We start from the raw sequence: 19838 nt of genomic DNA on the forward strand, positions 1-19838 counted from the left end.
CCTTGAACAAAAAGGAAGCAGAAGAGGAGAGAAGGGCTGTAAAGAGAGAGGCAAATGGAGTTGGAAAAATATGATCTCCCCAGCCATGAAAGTCAAAATTACTGTTTGAAACTGAATCCTCCTGGAGTACTACACAGGCATGGGGGAAAAGGGGAAGGGTGGGAAGGAAAGAAAGATTTATTACTTAAGCAGAACTAAAATTCTCATGAGAAAAAGGACCGTTCAATCCATATCCAAATTTCAGATCAACAGCAGATCTGAAACTGGGCTTGTTATATTTCACTCTCCTTTGAATGCATAAAAAACACAGGGAGGTAGACTGTGTTTTAAAGGGGAAAAAAGTCCCTTGATCTCATGAAGCCCTGAACTCTTATATTCCATTTATAGCTCTAGCTAGAATGACATCCCCCTTGATTATCAGGCTGTCCAATCCAGCTGCATGTGTCAAGACTGTATGAGGCACTAAGTGAAATATATATATGCCCTTACAGGGTTTAGCACATCGGGTCCACCTCCAGGGTACAGGCTGTAGCTCATTCTGACCACTGCTCCTCTCCCAGGAATCACTTGTTAAGTGGTTTTTGTTTGGGTGTTTTTTTTTTTTTTAACTTTTTTTTTTTAGGGCACTTTTACTTTCCAGTTTAAGCAACACAAAATGGCACCAAAGAAGGATGTAAAGAAACCAGCAGCGGCCGCGGCACCAGCACCTGCACCAGCACCAGCACCAGCACCTGCACCAGCCAAGCCCAAAGAACCTGCCATCGACCTCAAGAGCATCAAGGTAAATGGGTGAGCGTGTGCTGAGGGGGCCCACAGGGCACAGGGAGCAGAGTCCTGGCTGGGAGCTGCACTGAAGCGTGGCGTGAGTTTGGTTCCGGTTTGGGGACTGCGAGGAAATGAATGAGTAACCTCAGCCGACGGGTTTGCTGACCTGCCTGAGCTTTTGACTGTTTTAGTAGCTGTAGGGTGTAAGGCATGGCGCATGATTTAACAAAGGACTGAAGTCTGGGGATGACCAAAGTATGTTGGAACCTCAGAACTTTTTACCCAATTGGTACCAGTCTCACCTGTTTGTTAAAATAAACACAGTACAGAAAACCCCCAAAAAACCCTGAAGTAGGTACATGAGGACAGGAATGGGGTTACTGAAACATGGAATACAATGTTTTCCCATAGCACTGTACAAAAACCCATCTTTTATAGTTTAAAATTCTTTTCCAAATTTTTGAACTGCCTGATGGCCCTTTGGTCATGTGCTTTGAGATCAATATGACTTATCTTTAAAAGAAACAAAACAAAACAGTTTAAAGCAGATTTGGCAGTTTTGCCTATTTTCATTTGCACTGTACAACAATTGGTGAGACCACGAGCAAGAAAGCCATGGATGGAAGAATTTCAAGTGATTTCCTCTCATCCTTACATGTTTGCTGAGAATTTAGAATTTGCTGCAAATTGAAAGCAACAAAGAGAAGGAGTCTTTTGGAGGTTTCCTTCTGACTGCACTGTCATTTGTTCTCATAATGTCTTTAGATTTTGCATGTCAACCAACATCACTAACTGTTGCCCTGACCCTTTGAAGAAAACTCCTCCATTTTGGGAGATTCTTTACTTAGGAAAGAGGAGAGGGAGGCTAAGCAGTTAAGAGATGAAGACACAGACTAGTTTCTCTGAGTAGGACTATAAATAGTTATTCTGTACCTACCTGGCAAGCTGATTGGTCCCAGGACCAATTTGCTAAATTCTACATAAAGAATCATACCTATTATGGGTAAAAGAAGGACAAAGACTACTAATAGGAGCTATACATGATGAATTGTATTTCAGATACCTTAATACATATAGTCCTGAGATGTTAAGCCATTTAGTGAAACTTCTCCAAGTTTACTTTAATTTTCCTAATCTATAGTCAGTATTTTGCTAAAAAAGTATGTGTCTTCTCATAAGATTGAAGCTGAAACCATTGAGAAGAGGGAAAAAAAAAAGACATTTTGAAATACATAGAGTTTTGAAGAATATATTAAAATCCCACTAGTTTTGAGCATACTGTCTGAAAATTAGATTAGGCCTCACATTCCACTGGATGGTGGGGAACCAAGCTAGACTTGCTGCTAAATAACTTAATATGATTTGATAGCTTTCTATGTCCAGTTAATCAGGAGAAAATAGAATTTTGAACTCCATTGAACCTAGCTAATCAAATAATAATATATTACCAGCTAAAAATGTCAGATTGCACTCTGGGGCATCTTTGCAGTTCACTCCTTTCCTAAAAGAAATAGCAGCAAGAAATACACACTGGGAGAACAGAGAACTCTCCAGTTTTTTTCATATTCAGACTCATAAAAAAAGATACAATTTAGGGAAACTTTCTTTGATTGTCTAGAACATGTGGCAGAGTCAGGAATCAGTTTTCTGAGTCTTAGCCCAGTCCCTCAATTATTTCTCAGTCCTTCCATTCAATCACCAAAGTCTCAGCATGATAAAAGTTACAGCACCATTTCCAGCAAAACTTTGGAGGCAGGGAGTACTTAAAACTAAGGTTTTGTCTGGGACTCACTGAACAATCCTGACCCAGGGCTCTTTGTAGTGATTTGCCAGACACGGAGACAAAACCCACATCACTTCAAACAAGGGGATCCACTGGGCTGTGCTTCACTCCTCAGGGAATTAGCAGCCATGCCAGAGCTTGCCACTCTAGAGAGGTGACTGGGAATGTCAGGCTACACTGCCACGATGATTTAGGGAGCCACACAGCAGGAAAACACACAGAAAGGCTTTGTTAGCTTTTATAGAGACACATCCAAGCCCCTTGTTACAGCTGGGGTGGGTAAGGGAAGAGTTGCCCAACCAGGGCTTACAGCAGCCAAAGAAGTCACATTTGGCTGTGCACTTCATTCTTAGTTGGCATCAGAAGTCATAAGAGTCTCCAAAAACAAACATGGTGGTTTGCAAACATGAGTAGTGATTCTCTTGGTGGTACCTCCCCACTCAGATGCCCTTCTTGGCCCATCTTCAGAGAATCTGGTTTTCTGGACTTTTTGGAGTACACATTTTGCAACTTTGGCACTTTTTCCCCTCCTTCCTTAAGAGAACTCAAGCTGGGTTTGTCTATCACCATCAGAAGCTGTGATAAAGTTATGACAGCCATTGACTCTTCTCTGTTCTTTATTGATCTCTTGAAATTAACCAAATTAGAGCAAATATTTGGTGATTTGCTAGTGCCAACAGCATCTAATATGTTCTATTTTTCAGCAATATCTGTTGACTATAAAACTGAGTAACAGGAATATCCAACTGGTAGATTCAAATTTCTAAACTCAGCCCTTTCAGCTCACCTTGGGCTACAGTATTACAACCATAGGAAGAGAGTGAAGGCAGGGATGAAGAACTTGCTTTTAAATGGAAATGTGAAGACCTATTTCCCTCTACCCAGGGAACAGCATAAAAACTCAATCTTTGCACAAGCCCTTCCAGACCAAATGTATATTTCCAATTTTCCTTATTACTAACATGTCTTGGATTTGCACAGGCACAAAAGTTAAAGATTAAATAATAAATGAGAAGAGAACAGGGCAGTGGAAGCAGCTGAGAGCCATCACTAAGAACCAACCATGATTAAAATCAAAAAGACCATATAGATCTTTTTACTTAAGAGACCCCCATGAATTCTGCAATTAAAACTGTGGCCCAGTACACTCCTAAAAGCACAGCTTATGTGTTTTATCAACCTTCTTCTCCCACACAAGCCTGAGTGAGAAGAAACGTTTAACTCATGAAAAGCACTACTGTGGGTCTATTTCTGCAACAACTGGGATGAAATATGAATAATGCAGATGTATCATGCTTGGTTTTGCAACTAAGGCAGTGGGAAATGGATGAATTTCCCATTGCACAAATCTGTATAACTTAGTCCCTATTACCAACAAGAAAAGTATGTTGGTTTTCTGGCAGAAACCTAAGGGTCCTTCCCAGCACATGTAAGCAACCCTTGGACAGAGCCTAGGATCATAAAATCAACTAGGATATTTTGGGATGCAAATGCTGAAGATGCTGAGGGCAGTGCTTCACAGGCTTCCACTCTGCAGATGGTGATCAGAATGTCTAGTGCCCTGATCTGGTATCACACTAGGTCCTTTACTCCAAGGATACAGCTGAGTATATTCTCTTGAGTAGAGACAGAGATTGGGCAAGTGTCCACACTGGAAGTGAGGTTCAGGGGTACACAGGGCTTCCTATACCTGCATTTTCGAGACTGAAATCCCAGGACATCAATTATGCCATGCCAAACTGCAGATCAGCCACCCAAATGTTCAGAAGAAAAACAATTAAAAGCTACCAACTAGTAAAGACTTGCTAAAGTCTTGTGTAACTGTGTGATGCATGTTGATGATGCCTGTTGCATGGAAGTAAGCCTGTGATTGTTTTTAACTGCAGAGCTCTTAAGGCAGTAAAAAGTGTTTCTCCAAGCAACCTTATTTCTTGTTACATTCACTACTTGAGTAGGTCATCTCTGAAGAGATATTGCTTTGGATATAACCAGAGAGAGATAAACTTACTAAAATGCACTGACAGAAAGCTCCTGGGCTAGAGGGCAAGCAGCACTGCAAATGTCAGCTGAAGCACTTGGAGAGCTGTTGTGCTGCAGACAAACTCCACATGAAGCCATGGAGTGAGAGCTGGAATGTCAACAGTGGCTTTGCTCAGAAGTGCTAAGGGCTTTCTTAGGAAACAGCAGTTTTTTACTTGAAACTTTCGGCTCAGGTAGTCAAGTTATGCCTGATCTATCTCCAGTTATGACTCCAGAAGGATTCCCTAGGACAGGTGATCTGTTGGACAAGGTCACCAGTCCCAAGTGTCCTTACAGGTAGGAAGGGGACAAATATCAATATGAATTTGGTCTTAAGAGATGTAAAGGTGCCTCTCTGATGCCATCCAGACCAGCTTCCTGCTACTGCTTTGACCCAGCACCATCCAGGATCCAGCCTAGAACAGCCCCAGCCCTTGGCTCTGTGAACCTCATCACTGACAAGTCACAGCCCACGCTGCTGACAAACCCAGGACAGGCAAGGCACAGCACAAAGGTGTCCCAGGACAGGCCACTTGGACAAGGACTGCTGCACACCAAACATCTCCTTGGGACACTGTTGGAAACACAAACCCCACAGTTTAGTTTTGTTTACAAAGTTTTCAGAAGAACTTTGCCTCCTTTTCTTCCTAAACTGCTGCTAAGCAAGGAGCTCATCAAAAGTAGACACTACCCACATATATTAGCAGACACTTTTCCTTAATGTTATTAATTGAAAACGTTGTTTGAAAAATAATGACTTGGTTTTTTTCTTTAAATAAGATCCATTCTTAAATGCTTTAGCAGCATTTAAAAAATAATACCTATAGCCTTTGGCATCTCTGGTGAATGGCAGGCTTTGGTAGAAACAGTGGAAAGCGAATTACACAAAATGTAACATTTTTAGAGCTCACAGGGTAACTCCAAGTGTTAACAGAAGTTATGTGGCAGAGCCTTAGTCCCATCGAAACAACCCCACAAAATTTCTAAAATACTGTTTTAAGCCCCCTCAGAGCACAGAGACATTGTAAAAGATAGTAACAAGATACTTGAGTTAATCTTACATAAGGTAAGAAGAAGGTGACAAATTTAGCCAATGACAAGCAAAGAAAGAAGTTGTCTGTAAGGAGATCTGAAACAAGCAACCTGGAAACTTGCCCTTGTTTCACTAAGACTTTATTACATCTTATACCCACTGCCAAGAAGCACTTTCAGCTGGCTGGTTTACCACAGAGCACTTAAATGTCAAGTAGCAAGGTTTTCAATTACATTAATACTCTAACAGTGCCACTGGGAGGCATGTTAAAACAAGAAATCCCTCCAAAAGCAGGGCTCCAGAACCTCACATCTTGTGTATCCCCTCGATTATAAACATTCCAGCACAAAGGCAATTAGAAATGGGACATGTTTACAAATGAGCACAGCTGAAGGCACTTTCCCCCCTGAAGCTAAAGAAATGTGTTCAAAAGGATGTGATCAGGAGTGCAGCTAGAGCACATGTCACACCCAGACATTTCAGAAGGGCACATTAGTTAAACGTCAAGGCTCATCCAAAAGCTTTTGCACAGCTGCAAAGCAACTGTGACGTTTTAAAAATCTATAAACTGGAAAGTTACACAAAATGCTTAGGAAAAAGGTCAAATTAATCTGCAGTGAGGTAATTTAAACTCAGAGATATTTCTGAAGTATTCTTTCAAACCTGATAGTATCTCATAATGCAATTTTTTCTCCTGCTTTAATGGGGCTTGTTTTTATTCTTTCTTCAGTTGTGTTTCTAGGCAGCTCTGTTCTCAAAACAGACCTCAGTTTCTCAAGAGCTCTTATTCTTCTAATGTTTTTCTGCCTCATACAGCAAGAAGCTAAATCCATCAGGCTGTTAATTCTTACTTAATTGAGAAGCAGCTTCTCTAAAACCTGTGGCATTGATTGCACAAATTATGGAACTGAGGTGAGGGATGGGAAAAGGACAACCTGCTTTTCACAGGGGTTTGGAAGATGTGTAATCCTGCACTCAGTGATGTCTACCAGAAAAGATGTGCAGCTGCATTAATCAAGAAGCAGACATTAATAGTGAGCAGGTATCATATAAACTACTGAAGGCACAATCCTATCTTAATTTCGTTTAAAAAAATAATTTAAAACCCCCTTCAGTCCTGAATAGAAGGCTAAATATAGAATTAGTATCTTAGGAGAATCTGAGATTTTCTCCTCTCTGTTTTCCAAGATATCCAATATGTCTTAGTCTCTTTTAAAGAGACAGAGTTTTCATTTAAATAGCTGTTAATTCTCAAATAAACTCCTAAGATGATTCTCTTCTTGTCATTCATCCAAAAGGTAATAAACAAAGGGAGCAGCTTTAACCCCCAGCAGCACCTTCTCCCAGGGCTTTTCATCCTGTCCAGACCTTTCCTGAGTTACAGGGAGCACAAGGCAGCTGCTCCTCAGCACAGCTGTGCTCAGTCACAGTGCCCACCAGCCTAAAGAGGTGAGCACAGCGTCCCACTGCAAAGCCTGGGGCCCTAAGGCACACAATCCAATGACTTGTGGGAAATTAGGAACTTTGTTAATAATTTGGAATTTTTTGTGGATTGGGTCTCTATTTAGCTGGTGAAAAAGAGTTGCATACAACCCCATCAGCTTCACCCTTTAACTGGGACCTATTCAAAAATACCTCTGGCAACATAATTACTAGGAAGTAGTCACAGATAATGCAAGGAACAAAACAAATAAACAACAAAAAGAAACCAAACTCAAAACACACCACCTTTTTCTTTGGCACAGATAGCCTTCTGGATAACAAATCTGCTCATAAATAAGGACTATATGAAGTTAGAGAAATCCAAGTAATTCTGGTCTTTCCCATGTGTTGCAGTTGCTTCAACCTTTCATTCTTTTTGCTAGGGGTGGGGCATTCAGTTTTTGTTAAACTGAACTCCCTGAAACATCAAAATCATCCCTAAATCCTCAAGACTCAGTGTCCTCTGACAATGCAGAGAACACTGCCAGGATCAGAACAAAGACCAGATCACTGCAAAATACTTTGTTGTCCCTTTTGAATTTTCTGAAAGCTCCTTTTAGAATTGGAAATCTCACCTTTAATTTCTTTTAAGGAGTATTTGAAATATTTTTCATCTAGGCCATTTTGTAGCTGCTCTTACTGAAAGCAAGTACACTTTAACCCCCCAACAGACCTATTGTCTTAGAGCAGGGTGATTCTTCATTTAAGTGAATGCAACATGCCCATGCTAGAATATTCCTCCCCAGTAAAACTCTGTCTAGAGAGATTTTATTCAAGGACCAGTACTAAAATGAAGGGCTGATACAATGCACTAGTTTTTCCTCATCTGAACTCTGAGCCAAACTCTCATATGGTCAAAAGACAATCAGCTTATGTGTAGACCCCTCTCAACTGATAATATTTGATAGCCCATTTAAGCCAGATGACTAATCCAGGTATCTGTTTTCTATGCCTAAGACAAATGCACTCCAATTATTTTCTGCTCGGCATCTTTTGGAATGAGTTTTGTTGTAGCCAAACATAGAACCTACCTGTTCAAGAAAAGGAGTCTAAGTGTTCCCCCCCCCCAAAAAAAACCAAAAAAACCCAAAAACAAAAATAACACCCAAAACCAAACAAATAAAAAAATTCAAATCTGTTTTCAGGGCAACATTTCCTAGATGCCAGCACTGGAGAACAAGATGCTGAAGGCAGAAAGAAAATCCCACAAAAAGCAACATACTGCATTGTCTCACACACCATTTCAGCTCTGCCAAAGTCTTTCAAAAGCTCCTCTTTTAATGCATGGGGACTGATGGCCAAGATCTTGAGGAGTTTTCTCACTTGTCTGAACTCCATCCCCAACCAGTGTAAATCAGGAACTCTGAACTGTGCTAAACCCATGGCAGCAAATCCAGGGCAAAAACCATCAGTCCCCTTTCTATGCAGCCACACCTGATTGTGGCTACATCACCCTGTTCCCACAGGCTAATAGATTACAAATAGCAAAAAAACACCAAAACTCAGTTACAAACCAACCAAAAGCAAAGAATTCTCTGTAGCGCTTTTTTCATACTCAGTATATTTCCAGATATTTCTAAAAAATTGCAAATAATTTATTTGAACAGAGCATTTTCCAGCTAAAATGGCAAGCTCAGAAAAATCCTTGCAGTTGCATTTTTATTTTTTTGAATAGGAGGTAGGACATTAGTATCTCAAATTCGCTTAATTTGATTGCTCAGTTTAGAAACAACAGTAAAATAATCTGATTGAATTTGATTCTCTCATTCAGAGTATTCAACATACTGAAAAGACACAATCATAAAAGTCATGCTTCTCTTCAGGGTAACTAAGCAAGCTACAGGAGAAGGTTTTTCTCACTAATCACATTTCATCATTAGAAAACCAGGAGCAGTGACTGCTTTGCAGAGGCAACCAACAGAAATTAAAAGGGGGGATTTGAGTTCAGAACTGGGAGTCTGTTGTCACACAACTATTCCCACCCTGGCTTCATGACACTCTTGATCTGGCTGAGGCAATAGGGAATGGAAGAAGCTTGGAGCAAAGTTTGCCAATCCTTTTACATGTCATAGCTTCCATTCAGATATTTGACCTCATCTTGGGGGATGCTACATGGTGGCTACATTGCTACTGAAGAAGTTGCAGCCTCTACCTCCTGCTCCCTGTCTGTAGGCCCACCATGACCACCCTGCAACCCAAAAAGCAAGTGCCCTTTCCCCATTGTGAACAGTTATCCTTCCAGTTCACAAAGGCTTTTGGGGTCCTTAGCTTCTATCACAGCTTCTCCTTTGCCTCAACCTCACAAACACCTGAACAGCACCACTTCTGTACACACCTGTGAGCTCTAAACCCAGCACTCTGGTGCCCTGCCTAACCCAAGCCCCAGAGGAAAAGTATCCTAGAGATCCCAGGCTACTATGAACACAGATTTCCCACTGCCCTGCAGGGTACATCTACACATCAGCCACTAACTTAATACAATTGGTTCCAAACTGCACAGATAATTTTTCCTTTTAAAATGTTAAAAAATTGGAAAACATGATCAGAGTGTGCAGAGGAAGAGCTTCACAGCAGGATACCACCTCTGTTGACAGATAACTTTTCTGCTCAGTGTCAAAAACAGGATCCCCCTGAGCAGACAGGCAGCAGTACTACCCATCTAATGTTGGGCACTGGATTATCCATGTAAGGGGTTGAGCAAAGCCCAGCAAAGATATGAGGACCGTTCAGCTGCATCTCACACATCCTGCAAGCCACGTGTGGAACCAGCCAGCTCCTCACCCTCACTGCTCCTTGCTCACTGACTCTACAGCTTATCAGAGAAATAGAATCCTTCCCTATAAGGAAGTCCTGGTAGGTCCGGACAAGGAATATCTCCTCCTGATGGTATGGACCCAGAAAGTGCTGACATGAATCAAACTTATTGCTTGTCACTCCCTGCCCCTCTTCAGCCCCCTAAAAATAGCCATCATAAGATGTCTATCAAGACATGGAGCCTCCTGTCACTTTGCCCTAAGAAAGCTAAAGAACTCGCCAAGGGGAGGGACCTCTTCCTTCTGACACCTAATCCAGGCAATGCCGTCAGCACTACCGGATAAATAAGGGGAAGAAAGGCAAGGAAAGCAGGACCACTCTCAAGACCTCTCAGCTAATCCTTCCTGCCTGTCTGCTGCTCTGCATTTCCAACTCAGCCATGGTGGGTGCACTGGAAAGCTAATAGTTAGCAGCCAGCCAGTGAATTTTACATAAGAAAATAGGGCTTCTTGCCCATATTAGGTCTTGGGGGGTGGGGGAAGGATAGTCCAGGAGACAGCTTAGGTTTGCTTGGTTTTCCTGTTAAAACCTAAAGGATTATCCAAGGTTTTCCAGTTAGCCTCCAGTTCTGAACCAGGCAAAAGTAGTGGTGCAGCTCCCACAGCTTCTGATAGAATGGTTACAATTTCCTAAGCTTTTTTTAATAAAATGCAACCAGCTGAAGTGGCAAGGAAAAATCGTATTTTTATATAAGCAAATATCATATATTAGTACTTTATGAAACAGCGTGCAATCAAAAACTCATTTGAGACATAAACTTTAAGGGAATAATTTAATTATTTTTTCTATGTTAATGAAAAAAAGCTGCTTGTTTAGAAATATTACTTCAAATTGTATAACTAAAATGGATCTATGCTAAAAAAGTAAATGGGCTTGATGGTATCTAATTATGCTTTTTTTAGTTAAGAGATTTTCTGGTTTTGTTGCTTCTTGCCACAGCTCTGTCTTTCCCTGGGATGTAGATTTTAATGAAAACTTTAAGAATAGACTTGCTGGTGCATTTTTCCGCAGGAAGTTGCTAGATTAGGTTGCTATGGCCTAACTACATTAGGCGAGACAGAAGTGAAAGCACTCAGGTACTTTGTGCTATTTACTTTCTCTCAGTGCATTTTCAGCAGTACTAGTTCTCTTTTTTTCTCTCTCTTTTTCTTCCCAACTGCAGTCCTTCTCTGCTGATGAAATCAATGGTAAGTGAAATCAAAGTTAAACTTCAACAAGGGGCAGGAGGGGGAACAAATTAGCTACCAAATGCTAAATATTCACTAGCCTTAACAGCTCTTTTGCTATCTGTATTACTTCTGCACATTTGACAGGCCACTTTTTTGCTCTTCTGGAAGATGACTCATGGATTGAGCTGGATGCTTTAGAAAACACACAGGTTCTCCCCCAGCCCCCCTTCCTAAGCTATTTTTTGTGATTGATTTCCTTCCAACAGATCGAGTTCTCCAAGGAGCAACAGGATGGTAAGTTACAAGAGAGCTGATGCGTTTTACATCTGTGTGGGTTCAAAAAGAGCTACAGGCTCAGAAATTAACTTTTATAAAACAATGAGCTAAGACTTCATCTGATGTAAATCATCTTGCCTTCAGAGCTGTGATGACTTATGCAGAACAAGAAGGTGGCTGTAGATCTACATGTAATTTATCTGGATGTTTGTTTACAAGCTATCTGAACTGAGAAGTTTATACCATGGTATAAAGAGGAAATACACTGTCTCTACCTACTGAACATTCTTCACTTGTGCTCCTGTTCTGGCTCTTCACAAGGATGCTGAAAATAAGTCTTGAACTTGACAGTCCCAGGGGAAATAGGCAGATGGAGGACAACAGAAGGAGGAAGTGGGCTGAAAATTTTACTTAGCTGCAGTAACTTTGCAATCTCACATGAACAGAAGATGCAAGAGTTCTATATGTCACTTTTGCCAGAAGGTGTTCTGGAAGGGGAGAAACAAAGGCTGTTTTACTGTAAAAATATTCTTTAAGCATGGAAATAGTCAGCAAATAAGTGACTTGTGTAAACTGCTACTTACACAATGGTGTGGACATGCTGCAATTCTTGAGCATCTTGCTGTATTCTTTGATTCATAAGCAACTTGCAGCTTCCAAATTTTTTGTTTCAATCTTCTAGAAAGAGATAAAAAATCTGATATGAACAATAGTTCTCACTGAAGCTCTGGAAATCTAATTTTAAGTGTTTAAAATAGCCTAAGAGATGCATTTGGGCTATATTAAGTAATGTTTTAAAATGGAAAAAAATCAGTAGCACAAACAGTAGACTGAAGAAAGTGTTTAGAAAGGAAGATACAAGGATTTCCTAGAAATTCAGAGGGAGTGGAATGTCTGGAAACAGGTCTTGAGAGAGCCCTAAACTTTGTGAAGATGAGCCTGCTCTCAGTAATACCATCAAAGCAATGAAGAGAGGTACAGCGCAGCAAGTGAGAATGGTAACAATTCTCTTCTTGCAGTCCAAACTCTCTTGGTCACAAAATAAGTCATTTGGACTCTTCCTTACTTCTTAATTCTGAACATTTTACAAAAGGATTGGGTGGGTTTATGGAAAAATGTCCTCAATTCAAAGCTGCTGGCAATATTTTGAAAGCAAAATATTTCTTTCAGCTTCCCTATGTATTTCAGATCATCCAGCTGCTGTAACTACAATGGCTGAACCAAGCAGCAGAGCAAATAGAAACTACTTGAGAGAGGGAACAGTTCCCAGGAGCAGATATGCCCACCCTCAGTAACTATTTCTATCTGCACAGGCTGATGCACCAGCAGCTGGGTAGTACCATCATCAGACAGGCTTTAAACATGCTTGCTCCAGCAGAAGTATAAACTAGGACTGGCCCTTAAATATTTTTTTAAATTAAAAATAAAAACTGAAAAATAAAAACCCATAGCAAAGATATATTGCAGTGAAATGCATGCCTGAGAGACAAAAAGCAATCAGTCCTTTTCTCCAAGCTAGGGAGCTGTGTTCAGAACCCAGTGAACATAAAACTTCATGGGATTTACAAAATGAAGAAACTCTCCTGATGGCTTTGCTATTAGCACACTGGCATTGTTTTATACATCACTGCAGCTAAATGTCATTGATTTAGCAGATGAAAGACCAGATCATATGGTATAAATCACTACAGCTCCACCCATCTCAGCTGCTGGAGCTGATATCAGGAAGCTCTGCACTGGTCCAGAAGGCCATAATTTCATAACCTGCAATAAACGCTGGAAGGAAAGAGAGGCAGCAGCAAAGGGTTATAGGTGTCTCACATGAGACAGTAAGAAGATTAGTTTCAGATGTATTGGATTACAGCCTAGCAGGCTGACACTGTGTATCAGCACTTTTACTGGGTGCCAGCAACAACTCCAAGGTGGTACAAGGAAGACTAAAGCAAAAACATAAATACCTCTGCATCACGTCCCCAGCACAAGATGAATGAAGACATGATCTGAAATGTGGCTTCTTATTCCTAAATCTGCCCCAAGGCAGAATGAACATTACACAGCCTGTGGAACACAAAGCCTGTGTGGCTGCTGGATGAGAATCATGGCCAAGGAAAAGACATTTTACTTGATTTACTTGGAGCTAAAGCACAGCACCATCAGACACTGCAGTGCAGAAGAGATCCACAGCACAAAGCAAGATGCTTGTGGCAGATGGGGTTCAAAGATAGCTTTTTAGCCACACAGTTGACCTTTGTCCCCTCCTCTTTTTTAAAGACACACTTCTTTATTCAAATTCTCTAAAAAGCCAAAAAATAGAGTAATATGATTGACATGGAACTTCACAACAGAAGATGAAGGCAGGCAATGCAATGAAGGCAACTATCTATGCTGATTTTTGTAGGAGAAATGCCTGTACCCGAAGGCCTTATCCAACAAGGGGAAACAAATGAACACTGATCGCTTGGCAGGAGTGAAAGAAGTGAAGTTGCAAAGTGAACACACTGGAAATGCACAGAAAAAAGCACCACATGAGTACTTCCACTGGAAAAGTGGAATATTCATGCATCTGTAAGAACCAGGGACAAACTACAAAGAATAGAAAAAAAGAGGGAACAAACATGTTTGGAAATCACATTGTAAGGCAATTTAAAAGGAAAACAACAGTAAAAGCATTTGAAATCCACCTTCAAGATCCCTATAAGCAATGTGTGGTTGAGATGCTGGGATTGCAGGCAGAACCCAATGAAGCAGGCAAAGGTTTTGCACTGCTAAGCACTTGACAGTCCCAGTTCTCTGGAGAGACAAGGTGGAGTGGATAACAACATTTTTACCACCTGCTGCTACATCATGTGAAGGAACCTGTTCTTGAATGACAGTGTTGGTAGAGAACCTATCTTTCCCTGTGCTTGAAATAACTAAAGGGTCAATCAAAAAGCTATTGATGGTTATTAGAGCCAGGAAAGATATGAAAGGTAGATATAAAAGTTTAAAAATAGTGAAACCAAAATGTCAGAGGGGAGGAGTTTTTCTTGGGACTATGGGCCAAAGATTCCCCTGGCTAACTCCCCTGGCATCAGTGGAACAGTGCCAGGAGACAACAGGCTCACATCTTTTGTCAATAGGGAGCTGCCTGGCTCAGTGTTGCTCTTCTCTTGCAGACTTCAAGGAGGCCTTCCTCCTCTTTGACAGGACTGGTGATGCCAAGATCACCCTCAGCCAGGTTGGCGATATCATCCGGGCACTGGGGCAGAACCCGACAAATGCAGAGGTCAACAAAATTCTGGGAAACCCCAGCAAAGAAGGTAAGTGCCCTGCAGTCTTTTGGGCTGTTCCTGAGATTGGGGAACAGCAATCAGGCAACACCAATAGTCACAGCAGGAGACAGGGGAGCTTTTGCTCTGATGGGGAGCAAGGGGGACTATACAACAATACATGGTGTTTCACTCCCTCCTTGGGAAGAGAATGATGCTGATGGGGAATAGAGGAAAACCTTCTGCTTAAGACATGGAGAATTCTCTGTAGGGACCGTTTTGGTGTCAACTCAGTGTAGGTATAACACACACTCATTGCTGCTCACAGACCATTAGGGCTCCAGCCTTTGCTTGGAGAGCTGTGAGTCCATTTCTAACAACTGATACTCAACTCTTCAGGTCCTTCCACTGCAAGGACTTCTGCATAAGCCAAGACATGCCCTGGAACTGGAAACCCACCTGTATATTTCAGCTGACTGGAATGGTCTTCCCAAAGCTCCTACAAACCTGAAGCATATATTGGTCATTTATTACTGCAGCCATTTTTTAATTTCTTTTTCCTCCCTTTCAGAGATAAAAAGAAAGGATAAATACTATAGTCCCCTCATTTTAACAAGGACCTAGAAGCAGGTGATCTCTGATTTCAGTCATGCAGAGCCATATTAAGACAGGCTAAATTATATTCACATCCTCTGGCGTGGTAAAGACAATTCTGAGGAACAATCCAGAAAGCTTTGGTACCAGCAGGAAGCATTGAGGACTAACACAGAGGTGAAATCATACCAGGACTTTCAGTGATTCCAGCAATAACTGACAATGACTTTGATAAAGCTGTATAGTAAAATAGGTTTTGTAACAACTGTATAATGAAAAATATCTGTCCATCTAATTCCATCTATTATATTCTGTAGCTGCCCAGATGAAGGCTGGCAATGGAAAGATCCATGAGGGAAGAAAAAAGAATAAAAAAAGATTATTTTATTTAGCAGCCTTGCTAAAAAAAAAAAAAAAAAAAAACAAAAAAAAAAAAAAAACAAAACAAAAAAAAAAAACCACCCCAAAAAACCCAAAACAAACCAAAATGAGAAACACCTGGGGAAGTTCTCACTGAGGACTACTACAAGTTTTGGCTCATGAGAGGAAAGAGAGGAAAGGGGTTAGATGGACTAAGCTTGGGAGGTCTTAAACCTCCATTGTGGACATGCCCAAATTTACTATTGGCAACTCCCAACAATGTACTTTCCTAGTTTTACTTAGTTTATTCTTTTGCTAATAAGTTCTGCCACCACATCAAAGAGACCCTGAAGAGGTCGGTAACATGTGAGCAACCTCAGCATCTTGTCTAAGTCACCTCATCCCACTCTGGTTACCTTTGCTCCATTGCTGGGGCTCAAGATTTTTGTTTGACTGTATTCTGCAGTTCCCTCACTCCCCAAATATTTTCAAAGATTAACTCATACAACAAATTTCATTTCTGAAAGAAAAATATAGCATGCATACAAGCATACAAAGCTATGTGAGAAGGATCCTGGACATGAAAAATCAGATGTATGTAAAAACTAACACATAGGATAAGAGAATCCAGATTCTGCAAAGGAACTGTCAATTTCTGAGGCAAAGACTAGAGTAAAGGCTACAAAGAGCTGTGAATAGGAGAGCTCTCCCACGTTTGAGGGCAAATATGCCTAAGTAATACACATACAAACACCTAGCAGGTAACAACTGGTGTTTTTTTTTCCAGAGATGAATGCCAAGAAGATTACTTTTGAAGAGTTCCTGCCCATGCTGCAAGCAGCTGCCAACAACAAGGAACAGGGCACCTTTGAAGACTTCGTTGAAGGTCTGCGTGTCTTTGACAAGGAAGGCAATGGCACAGTCATGGGTGCTGAGCTCCGCCATGTGCTGGCTACTCTGGGTAAGGGATCATCCCCTCTGCAAGCACTTTGAAAAATGCTGCTGGTTTGGAGGCATGAGAGAGGAAGGAAAGGTAATCCAAAAAGTTTGAAGAGGTAGGAGGCTACCAAGTCAGACAAGACTCTGGGTTTCCTAACTTAAATCCACAAAGAAAGCAAACAGAGCTTTGGGGTTCCTACTAAAGACCAAAGGAAAAGACTAGGCTTATGACATCTAAATTGAGACAAGATATTAAGAATGACTGTTATTTGATGAATAGAGAGAAAAGTCTGTACATCTCAGTGACATAACACAAATAGACAAAAGTAGAGGATTTGCTGTATAGAAATTTCTTTATTCTGTAGTAATAACTAGAATCCCTATGCATATATGTCTCTGTCTTCTAAAGAAAGTTAAAATTAATTAAGCTCATGTCATATATAGGTGTTTTTTCGCTAACTCAGAAAATAAGAAAAGCCTTTGGAAAAGCTCTTTCAGCCTCAGTTCTGTGTGGAAGAATGAAACAAGTTCTCTCCACTCTCAGGTGAGAAGATGACAGAAGAAGAAGTAGACGAGCTCATGAAAGGTCAGGAGGACTCAAATGGCTGCATCAACTATGAGGGTAGGTGCAAGAGTTCAGCATCCATCCTGCATTTCTCCCTTCTCTTACAGTTTCAGTACAGTGAACTTTTAGCTTTTCAGGCAAATCAGACAAAGCTCCAGATGAGTTAGGTCAAAGGACTTATGTGTGAAAACAACCATGGCAATATGCTCATCCTGCAGTCACACCATGCAAAAGACCCCATTCAGCCACAGCAGAGGAGGCTGTTCTGGTCAACACCAAATCTCTAGACTGACTTTCTGTAGAGCAGTTGCAGTGATTGTATCCAATAGCTACTGTCTTATCACATTTAAGCAAGAAGAGAGCTTGATTTGTACAACATTAAACAGTTAAAACTTTCTATCACTGTATCACATCAAATCCAACCAGGTACATATTTTTAATGCCATCAGCTCATGAACAGCTGTTAATTTTAGAGTTATTTCCCAAGGTAACATTTGCTGCTCCTTCTAACTAGCATATCTGTATTTTTCCACAGCATTTGTAAAACACATCCTGTCAGTCTAAGAGGAATTCTCCAGGTACCAAGTGGTAAGTTCTTCTCATTTGTACACTTAACTTCATCTGCATGCTATCCATAAAGGCTTCTATAGACCCACGGCCAACAGAGGCTACAAAACCATGACACCAACATTTCCCCAACAATTTGAAAAGAATAAAATGAGAGTGTCGTCCAAAAGCAAAGATAGCAGGAGTGCAGGTCCCTTGCTCTTGTTCACAGCCCTGTAACTCATTGGTGTTTAGTAGATTTTTCAAACACAATGCAAATTGACAACCTGAGACATTTATCCTACAAGCACAACAGATTTTTTTTTTTAATGGAAATCAAAGCAACACCTTCCAATAATTTGTAGATTTCTGTTAAAACAGAGTGGCCTGAATACTCACGTGAGCTGCTGAGAACAAAATAATCTTCAAACAAAATAATCATCTGAAGAAGAATATTGTCACAGAAGAATATTGATCAAAAGCTAAAAGAGGGCTTGAAAAGTACCCAATTATTTAGCACTTCTCCTACAAGTAGGGGAAAATAAAACCAACAACCCCTCCCCCACCCCCTAGCCTTTATATGCTACTATTTTGCCCAGAGGTTGGAAAAAAACTCCCCAAAAAACATCACCAAAAACAAGCCCCAAAGCAGCAGATGTCTTTAAAATGCAAACAAACTTTTGTGGGCTTATGTGAACTGTCAGTTATTCTATCCAAGGAAATACACATTCCCAACTGTATGAAACTAACACTTCAAAACAGAAATCAAGGGCTCAGCTTGTCATTTTGCAATTGCTTCTTCAGACAATATTGACTTCAAATACAACTCTCCCATTCCTTCTCAGAACAAGCCAAAATTAGAAAGACCAGATGGCACTCAAGATTTGCCTGAAATTCTTGCTCAGTCTGTCACCATCAACATGGAAACTGCATAGAACTGGATGATATGACTCCAACCCCACCTTTTTTTTTTACCAGCACATCCATGGGCATCACCTTTGGTCACTACACTTTCATTGAAAAAACCCGAGCTTTTACCAAAGCAAACTACATGGAATAAACTCTACCATCCAGAGTCTATCCATCCCAACCATCTCTTTCCATGTTATTTGCATTGAAACAATGTAATTTATTGGAAAAATAAAGCATCCATAAATCCTTGTGGTCACTTTGAGGCTATGAAGTCCTTTTTTTCCCCATCTGTTCAAATCCACTCAAAACAGCATTCACCAGTTAATTCATTTTCCCTGTACATTGCATACTACAAAATAAAGTTTTATAAAAAATATAAATATGGACACTTCCAGGATCACTTCACTTGATCTTAATGAAAATCTCTTTCTTTGGGGTCTGGGAGGAGGAGTAATTAATTAGGGCACTATCACCAGCATCAGCATTTACAACATTTTTGGGAGAAGAAGACCTGGTATCAGTTGTCAGAACAGCTCCAAAGTGGCAAAATCCAAAACCAGGCAGGGTGGCCCTGCTGCAGGGCACCTTTCACAGCCACTTTTCCCAGCAAAATCTCCTCTGTACTGCTCCAACAGCAGGTAAACAGCACTCTTAGGAAAAAAAATCCTACCTGCTGCCTTTATTTACAGCTTTATGGACAACTAGAAGGAGCAATCAGAAGTTACAGCCACCCTGAATGCTCTGTAACTGGGAACAGGCCCAGTGCCAGGCAAGAAGAGGCCAACTACCCCTGCTGCAGCAACAGTGGGAATAGCCATTACTCAGGGAAGCATTGTTACATCCCTGCCCTTAAATGTTGCTCCTCTCTCTTCCTTAAGTGTTCATGAAACTGCCTTAATCCCCATCTGGGTATCAGCCTGTTCTATTAAAATCCTACCTTGCCTTATTGAGTTGCTATGCACAAAATGACCATAATTCAAGTGCCAACAGGTGCAGTGGGGGTGGCTGGCACCAGAATAAACCACAGCCGTTCAAACAACAGCTGCCTCTTTTCTGAGGCTTCCCAAAGAATCTCCCATTTAAACCCTCACCATGCTGGTACACAGGGCCAAATGAACCTGTGAATTACACCCTGCCCAGAGACTTCTGCCAGCAGATAGCTTACAAAGGCTTCCAGTTGCTACACGCAAAATGCAAAAAACCCTGGATAGAATTCTTCTATCCACAAGTAAAAAGAATGCCCTTTCATCCTGAAAGGGCAATTTAAAAAAGTACAGGATGCATAAGCAGACTCAAAGCACTGCTACATATCATACTGTTCCTCAACATCCTG

At 40.9% G+C, this 19838-nt stretch overlaps 1 protein-coding gene and 1 long non-coding RNA gene across 5 annotated transcripts in view; one reads left to right on the forward strand and one right to left on the reverse strand.

The window, feature by feature from the left end:
• LOC128809801 (uncharacterized) overlaps positions 1 to 19838 on the reverse strand; it is a 49433-nt gene that overhangs the window by 15969 nt on the left and 13626 nt on the right. The window lies entirely within an intron of this gene.
• On the forward strand, positions 544 to 18754 carry MYL1 (myosin light chain 1). Of its 4 annotated transcripts, XM_053982100.1 has the most exons (8): positions 10217 to 10278; positions 11059 to 11083; positions 11332 to 11359; positions 14497 to 14640; positions 16331 to 16504; positions 17027 to 17104; positions 17583 to 17635; positions 18439 to 18754. In XM_053982100.1, exons 2-7 carry the CDS (start codon positions 11072 to 11074, stop codon positions 17609 to 17611), a joined length of 465 nt encoding a protein of 154 aa, XP_053838075.1. In that variant the 5' UTR covers positions 10217 to 10278; positions 11059 to 11071; the 3' UTR covers positions 17612 to 17635; positions 18439 to 18754. The 4 variants fall into 4 exon arrangements, with proteins under 4 accessions (XP_053838074.1, XP_053838073.1, XP_053838076.1 ...); XM_053982099.1 differs by lacking the exons at positions 10217 to 10278; positions 11059 to 11083 and adding an exon at positions 544 to 781 and having other exon boundaries at positions 18572 to 18754; XM_053982098.1 differs by lacking the exons at positions 10217 to 10278; positions 11059 to 11083 and adding an exon at positions 545 to 781.

The sequence above is a fragment of the Vidua macroura genome, chromosome 7 (genome assembly GCF_024509145.1).
Source record: "Vidua macroura isolate BioBank_ID:100142 chromosome 7, ASM2450914v1, whole genome shotgun sequence".
NCBI classification, from domain to species: domain Eukaryota; kingdom Metazoa; phylum Chordata; class Aves; order Passeriformes; family Viduidae; genus Vidua; species Vidua macroura.

Excerpts from the sequence above, each read along its gene's own strand:
- MYL1 (XM_053982099.1), top strand. The coding sequence starts at position 656 with ATGGCACCAAAGAAGGATGTAAAGAAACCAGCAGCGGCCGCGGCACCA. Across the intron at positions 14,641-16,330 it reads GGGAAACCCCAGCAAAGAAG|AGATGAATGCCAAGAAGATT; the intron begins GTAAGTGCCCTG and ends TTTTTTTTCCAG. Across the intron at positions 16,505-17,026 it reads CCATGTGCTGGCTACTCTGG|GTGAGAAGATGACAGAAGAA; the intron begins GTAAGGGATCAT and ends CTCCACTCTCAG.